Below are 7,769 nucleotides of genomic sequence, written 5' to 3'. Positions count from 1 at the left end.
GAGCTTCGTGGGGGGGAAGGGGACAGCAGGGAGCCTTCCACGCTGACCAGGCAGCTAGGACCTGGCGTTCCGCTCCGTTTCGGCCAAGCACTCTCGAACCAGCCCTCTCGCGTGGATGATGCCTGGAAGAGAAGGAGTGGAGTCGGGGACCCTCCAGCCGGCCCCGTACCAGGGGGGGTTTGGGAAGAGGAAGAGGGTCCTTTCCCTACCAGCCAGAAAGCCCTCACACTGGAAAGTGGCTTGGGACCGGCCTCCGGGCCTCCCAGNGGGGGAGAGGAACTGGAGAGAGGAACTGGAGCTTCGTGGGGGGGAAGGGGACAGCAGGGAGCCTTCCACGCTGACCAGGCAGCTAGGACCTGGCGTTCCGCTCCGTTTCGGCCAAGCACTCTCGAACCAGCCCTCTCGCGTGGATGATGCCTGGAAGAGAAGGAGTGGAGTCGGGGACCCTCCAGCCGGCCCCGTGCCAGGGGGGGTTTGGGAAGAGGAAGAGGGTCCTTTCCCTACCAGCCAGAAAGCCCTCACACTGGAAAGTGGCTTGGGACTGGCCTCCGGGCCTCCCAGCGGTTTAAAAGGCACGAATGTCCCACGCCACCTCCCAGGGCTCTTCTTCCCTCCTAGCAACATCTCTCCAGGTCTCCCTGAAAACTCTCTCCCGTACTCCAGGTGACAGCCAGCAAGCTCTCCCTTCAAGACACGACTCCTGCCTGACTGGTGTGGCTCAGTGGGTTGAGCGCCTCCCAGAAAAAACAAAAGGTCACCAGTTCGATTCCCGATTGGGGCACAAGCCTGGGCACAAAAGGTCCCCAGTTGGGGGTGTGCGAGAGGCAACCAATTGATGTTTGTTTCCCTCCCTCTCTTCCCCTCTCTCTAGAAATATAAAATCTCTTAAAAAAAAAGCATAGGTAACTTGCTCCCCCAACTCCGTCAGCGGCCTGGACCACTGCGATGCGCACCTGACCCCGGCGATGGTCAGGTTAAGCTCCACATCCCTCCAAAGCCCTCTTGGCTTCCAGCCTCTAACTGCCAGCCCCTCCCCCCACACCTGTGCCCCTCAGTACCCAACCCAACTTTGCCATCGGTGCCCCCCGCCCCGGGGGGCTCCTCCGAAACACCACAAAGCCACAGCCTGCGGGAGCCTGTCCCCAGCCAGCCTGGTCCATCCCTGGAGTCTCGGCCTCAACTGCAGCCCAACTTAATGCCTCAGGTTCATAACCAGAGAATGCGCCTCTCTCCTCCTCCTCCAAAGCTGCTTCTCTCACCCTTATAAGAACCCCAAATCCCTCCTGAAGCTGAGTTCGCACGTAGGTCTCTGTGCTCTGAGCTGCCATCTTCTAAAATAGAAATCCCTTCCTCCCTTCCCCTTTTACTTTTACAAGGCAGCAAACTATTTCCCATCCTCCTGAAGTCAGCTGGTCGGTCACACCTTCCCATGAGTCACTTTTTTCCTATGACAGCAACCCCTCCCACCACAAAGAACTTCACAGCTTTCCTGCCCCTCCCACCCCAAACTAGGACAGACCCCACACACGCCGGCCCCGTGGGCCCCACAGCGGCCACAGGAAGCAAGCGGAAGGGGACAGAGCTCCCGAGATTCCTCTTTAAAGCTGACGGATCGTGCAGTGGCACCCAGGGCGATGGGGGCAGGGCTCACTGGCTGAAGCTACCCCTTCTCAGCGCCCAAGTGACCGCCACGCCTCTTCCGGTCGTGTCCCAAGTCCCCCTCCCAGGGCCGCTCATCCCTGCCTGATGCCCCCACATCGGACAGCGACTCCGTGACAAACTGGAAGCCCCCATGGTTTAGGGACTCCCCCACCCTCCAATAAACTCCCGAGAGGGCCATTCCCAGGAGAGACGGCCGGTGCTTTGGGGTCCCGTCGGACGCACCTCGTTTGAGTCTCTCCATCGCACTCTTGCTGCCTGCGTATGTGGGCCGGATCTCCTTCCCCAGCTCTTCAATGATGGCCAGCAGCTCGGCGTATTTGCTCTGAGGTACCTGGCTGCTCCCGGTTCCCTAGCATCAGAGAGGAGGGGTCAGGTGGAGGTGCAGCAACCTGAAGCCACCCAGTCAGGGCCCCGGGGGCAAGGCCCTGGAGGAAGAGCCGAGTGGCCCAGAGCAGCAGCCTCCCCAGGGGCCAGGCACGTCCCCCGCCCCGAGGGGCAGCTACAGAACAGGGAGGCGGCCCTCTCCTGCTCTCACACTCCAGGAATCCACCCAGCCAGCTCCAGAAAGCTGTCATTGTCTTGGTGGCCAGTCCCGACAAGAAAGGCTTCACCAAGAATTTCCGAGGACCCAGAAGGAAGAGCAGGTATAACCCAAGCAAGAGCTGAGGAGGCAGAGCGTGTGGACGAGATGGGGGCCACACCTGGGGTCGGCAGGGCTATAAATGTCACCCAAGGCCACCTGGACATTCACCAATCCTCCCCAACCAGCGGGGCCCCACAGAAACCCGTAAGATCCCACTAACACCCTAAGCAAGCACCGTAAGGCTGGGGTCCCTGTGGGACTCGCCTTCCTCCTGGGGCTGCTCCTCCCCTTCCTCTTCCTTCTCTTCCCCCTGCTCTCCCACAGCCCCGCCAGGGCCGCCCGAGGCCCTTGCCTGCTCCTCCTGCCTCCTCTGCTGCCTGGCCTCTCGGTCCTTCCTCCTCTCCCAGCCCAGGCCCAGGGCGTCCCGCCAGCGCTGCTTCGGGGCCCCGCGCCCCTCCTCGCCCTGCTCCCGCCGCAGCCGCATGGCCAGGGCATTGCGCCGCCTCTCCAGGCTGCGCCTCAGCCCATCCTCCCGCCGCCGCCGCTTCTTCAGGCGGTCCCGCTCCCTGGCCCGCGCTTGCTTCTCCTCCTGGGACAGGAGGGCCCGGCGGGGCATGGCCTGGGAGCCACCAGCGCCCCAAAGGATGGTGCACATGGCGACCTCAGAATGTGGCAAGTTCCGACCACGGGAAAGAATCTCACGGCCGGCAGCCATGGGACTCACATGGCAGGGAAAAAGCCACATCTCGGCAAGAATGACAAGTGGGGGTCACAGTCTCTTGAGTGGCAGAACTAGGTGTAAACCCAAGGGGCCTGGCTCAGGGGCCACCAGCCCCTCATGATATGCTCAGGGACTCTTAGCAGAACGCGGGCCCCTCCCCCTCTGCCAGGGCCGCCACCTTGTGGAGCAGGAATGGGAACCAGGTCCCCTCCCCTCTGGCCCAGCTCAGTTGCAGAGTCAAGGACAGGTCTTCCCTCCCCAGGAATCAGGCCCGAGAAGACCCACCAGGGACAGACACGGGGTGGTAGCCCCTCAACAGGAACCGTAGCTCCCGGATCTCCGTCTTTCCCCGGGCTCTCCAACCCCGGTCCTAGCTCTTGGTGCACCCCGTGAAACGCCTTGCCAGCCCTCTGTTGCGGTGCCTCAGGCCTTTACCCCGAGTCCAGCCAGGGCCTTGGCGGGTGGAAGCTCGCAGGGCCAATCCACTCCGCCATCTCTACTCCTTCCTCTCTCCCACTGACTCCCTCCCCTCCCGGAGGGTGGGACACACACCCCCAGAGCCCTTCCCACTGCACCTCACCCTCACCACCATACCATACCTGGGTATAGCCGAGAGACGGTGGCCCGTAGTCACTCAGCAGCTGGCGGTACTGCGAGGACGTCGCCATGCTGGTGGAAGGTGGGTGGACGCTCCCGGCTGCAGGGGAGAAGAGAGGGGTCAAGGATCACGGGGCCCTGACCAGCAGGACCCAGGCCGAGGGCTCTGGATTATGCAGCAGCCCCCCTGCCCAGGACCCTCACCATCCACAGCGCGCGCAGCCCTTGCTCCTTGCAGGACAGAGAACCCTGCCTCCGTCCTCTAGTTTGGCCTTGGCCTACCCTGATGACTGATAGGAACAGGTAACTAACAGGCCACTGATCTTCACACCCACCACGAGGCAGGCATCACTAATCCATCACAGACCTCCTTCCCATCCCCACAGCCAGGATTGGTGCCAAAGCTGAAACTTGCTGCTTATTCTCAGCCTAACCCTGGCCAGGCCCCTTTTCCTGGGTCCTGCTCCCCCCAGGCTGATGACCCAGTGCCACGACAGGCCACCTGCTCTCAAGGCTGCTGCACACCTGGCTCAGTCTCCTGTGCGCCCATACCTCTGCTGGACAACAGGGTGGGGGAGACGGGCAGCAGGTGGGGACCTGAGACCCAGCCTCGGCTGGGGACTGGTGCGGTGGACACACCCTCAGGTGCCTGGGGCACACCACGGCCTCTGCCTGTCCTCAGACCAGCCCCTCCCCAAATGGGGGAACGGGACTCTCTACAGTCTGAGTCTATGCCCAGCTGACTTGCACCTCAAGGGAGGGGTGGTCCCGCTTGTGGACTGCCGCACTCGGAGACCGCGAGGGACCCCAGGGGCCAGGCCCAGCCCACACGGGGTCTCCCGCCCGAATTGGGGAGGGAAGGTCCTCGGCAGAGAGTCCTCCAGCCCCCACTCGGGTGCTGGAAGCACACAGGCCCGGCATGGCGTCCGAGTGGCCGGGCGTGGGTAAAGGATGTCCTGCAGAATCACAAACAGCGGTAACCATGGAGAATTTACCTAGCCCTCCTCAGCAGCTGCCCGCCTGCCTCCACGCCCGGCAGAGGAGCCGCTCCCCCGGCTGCCGCCCGCCGTGCCGAACGGCCTCTCTCACACACACACACAACAAGCTCTGCAGACCTGGCCCCAGGGAGGGACAGCTGGTGCCAGGCTGGCCAAAGCGACCAGCTGCTCATCTGGTGTGGGCAAGGGGAGGGGCAGGGAGGAAGGAAGTTCGGGAGCTCAGGCTGATGGAGCGGGAAGCGGCCCTAGAGGACCCTGGGGCTCCTCCCTGTAGCAGGAGAAACAGACCAGAGAGAGTGGGCCAGGCTCCAGGCCACACAGCACAGAGGAGACTAACACCCCAATGCCTGCCCCTCTGTCCAGGAGCCGGGGACAGGTCTGTACTCCTGGTTTCAGGCCTGCCCTGGACTTACCCGGCGGGGTCCAGGACTATGCTCAAGCATGACACGCCAAGTCGGGACACATGGTACTGCCACCTCCACACTGGTGGTGGCAACGCCCGGAGGGGACGTGCTGCTCAGGACAGGGACCCACACCAGCATGTCACATCCAGGGTCCAGCCAACAGCAGACGTGCCAGAGCACAGAAATCGGGGCAGGGAGGCTGCCCCCGGGGACCCCCCTCACACCCACCAAACCCCACTTCCTACGCTTTCTGAAGGGGGCAGTGACCACGGCCTGGGCAGCTGTGGCTCTGCAGCCCCAGCCGTGGGATCCAATCCTGACGGCCACAAACCATGACGCCAATCTAGAAGGCCAGGGAAGGCCCCCGTGGGGCCCAGCCCAGGCTGTCCACAGCACTTCCAGACACCTAGAAGATTCCAGATCCTGGCAGAGGTGGGCTGGCACCTCCCACGCATTCCCCTGCCCTGCTCTTCCTTGTTGCTCTTCCCACTGGGTTTTGGCCTCCCTATCCCATCTTCTCTCCCACAGCCGACACCGGGCTGTGTGGCCTTACCCAAGTCCCTCCCCTCTCTGGGCCTCAGTTTCCCCATCTGTCTGAGGCAGCGGTTCCCAACTCAGCATCTGAAGGCTCAAGGTTAGGTCTTGGGGGGCCAAGGGAGGGGCTGGCCACAGCTCAGGGCAGGTGACCCCCACTGTGCGTCAGTGCCAGCCCCTAGTTTGCGTAGAGAGGTGGGTGCCTGCAGCCCTGGAGAGTTGGCCAGGGCCCCGGGTTCCGTTCACACCCACTGCTTCCTGCAGACCCAGAGGGCCGGGCTCTACGAGGCCCGGGAGACCACCAGACTGGGCGTGAGCGCCACGGCTGGAGCGGAGCCTCGCAGACAATGCGCGCAGTGTGCGGGGCCGGGAGGCCGCGCGGAGGGAGGGACTGGCAGAGGCCAGCAGCTCCTGGGGCCAGGCGCAGCTCCCCGCCCCCACGCCAGACAAAGAGCGGCCTGGGCCTGGGGAGCTGGCGGCCTTCCCGCCACTTGGGGCGCCCGGTGGGGGGGCGCTTTCAGGCAGGCAGGCGGGGGCTTTGTCTACTCCGCCACTGCCACCGCCGGCCAGGCCGCGGCTTGGCAGCCCGTGCGCGGGAGGCAGGGCTGGAGGGCGTGAGGGATGATGACAAGGAAGCCAGAGGAGCGGCACTGGAGAGTCCATCTTGGATGCGAAAGGAGGGGGGGGAGACGAAGCTTTCTAAAGGGGTCCACAGGGAGGGAGCGGCCCCCACCAGAACGCCCAATATGGGGGGGGGGGGCTTAAGTTCTCCTGGATTTCACTGCAGTGGAGGGAAAGAAACCCGTGCACAGGTGCTGGCCAGCCCAGAACAGGGCTTCGGGGTCCTGAGTGGCTGCCAGTCACTGTGACCCCAGTCCTCAAAGGTCCCCATGTAGGGCCGCTGCCTCAGCTACCCCAGGGCAGGCCTGAGAGCTCCGGCCCGCTCGGGCTGCAGAGAGACCCCCACCTGTCCTCCCCATACCACGGATGACAGTGGGAGCAAGTGGGCAAGGCTGCCCGCCTGAGGCCGGCCCCTCCGGGTGCGCAGACCCCCGAGCAGGGAGGGCATCTGAGGAAGCTGCTGCTCGCTCTGGGGGCGCAGGGACCACATCTGACGGATTCAACCGTCGTCCCCCACAAACACACACACATACCTTCAACCTTCATTAACCCTTTCTTATCTCCAATACTATATCCAAAAAGTTAAATACATATGTAGGCACATGCATGTGGATTGGTTTTTTGGGTCCCTCTGCAGATTTTTGGAGTTAAGGAGTCAACATTTGGAGACAAGGCCCAAACTCAGGGCCAACTGCCAGCGTGGCATTTCTGACCAGCAGGGACCATCCCCTCCCCCAACCCAGGCTTCTGCCCCCCTCCCCCCACCAAGGCGCCAGGCTTTTGGGGAACTGTTTCCACCACAGCGTCTAAAGGAAAAGGACCCTGGTGAGGGGACAGAGCCGGCCTACAACGAAAGCCACCATTTCTCACACACGCCCTCCCGGGACCCCTTGGGTCAGTCCCTAGGGAGAACCCGGGGGCAGAGCCTCACGCTGCCTGACAACTTCTGGAGGAGTTGCCTGGGCCGCCGGCTCCAGCCCGAGGTGGCCCCTCCCTACTTGTGCTGGAGGCGGCTCTGGTTCAGATCTGGGAGTTCCGACCTGCGGAGCCCGGCTCAGATGCCCCCTACCCCTATATCCCTCTCCTGCAGGCACTCAGAGGCCACCCTCCGCCCAGTCCTCTCCAACTTCTTTCACTCGGCGCGCGCTCCAGAGTGGACCTTCCACGTGCCCTGTTCCGAGGACCCCTACTCCCGCGCGCCAGGCTGGGCCCCCACTAACCACTGAGTCCCCTGCACCGTGGGTAATCCCCGTCCCCATTCAGCCACCCTGCAACCTCCCGGGGGGCTACACCTGGCACACCGCCGCTCCCAGCCCTGCCCAGGCTGGGACGGCCTTGCACACGTGCACCCCGGCAGCCCTGCCCCCCTCCCCGTCCCAGTCCCGGCCTGCACCCTCGCTCCCCACCGGCGGCGCCAGCCCCGCGCCCTGCACCCCGCTCCCGGCGCGCCGCGGCCCGGCCGCTCCCGACTCCCGCCGGCAGGGGCCCTCGCCGAGCCGCCCAAAAGCCGGAGGAAAAAGGAGCCGAGGAAAGCCTCCCCCGCCCTCGCCCGCCGCGCTCCCCGCGAGCCCTCGGCCGCCGGCGTGGGGGGGACCGCGGCGGCCTCCCGCACCCCGGGCCCCGGCCCGGCCCCGGCCGCAGGCCCGGCT

The 7,769-nt window shown here is 64.4% G+C and overlaps 1 protein-coding gene across 2 annotated transcripts in view; it reads right to left on the bottom strand.

The window, feature by feature from the left end:
• Positions 1 to 264: 264 nt before the first annotated feature.
• CDK2AP1 (cyclin dependent kinase 2 associated protein 1) overlaps positions 265 to 7,769 on the bottom strand; it is a 7,785-nt gene continuing 280 nt past the window's right edge. The window contains exons 1-4 of one of the 2 annotated variants that reach the window (XM_037051942.1): positions 4,559 to 4,713; positions 3,566 to 3,663; positions 1,885 to 2,011; positions 265 to 417 (exon numbers count right to left, since the gene is read on the bottom strand). In XM_037051942.1, the coding sequence (XP_036907837.1) occupies positions 350 to 417; positions 1,885 to 2,011; positions 3,566 to 3,634 (264 nt within the window). In that variant the 5' untranslated portion in view covers positions 3,635 to 3,663; positions 4,559 to 4,713 and the 3' untranslated portion in view covers positions 265 to 349. Of the gene's footprint in view, positions 418 to 1,884; positions 2,012 to 3,565; positions 3,664 to 4,558; positions 4,714 to 7,769 lie in introns of those variants that run through there. The other variant, XM_037051941.1, reaches the window with a different exon arrangement.

This window comes from Sturnira hondurensis, unplaced genomic scaffold (assembly GCF_014824575.4).
Source record: "Sturnira hondurensis isolate 20B ecotype Veracruz unplaced genomic scaffold, ASM1482457v3 Scaffold0007406, whole genome shotgun sequence".
Lineage (NCBI taxonomy): Eukaryota > Metazoa > Chordata > Mammalia > Chiroptera > Phyllostomidae > Sturnira > Sturnira hondurensis.
This window is presented reverse-complemented; position numbering and strand designations above follow the sequence as displayed.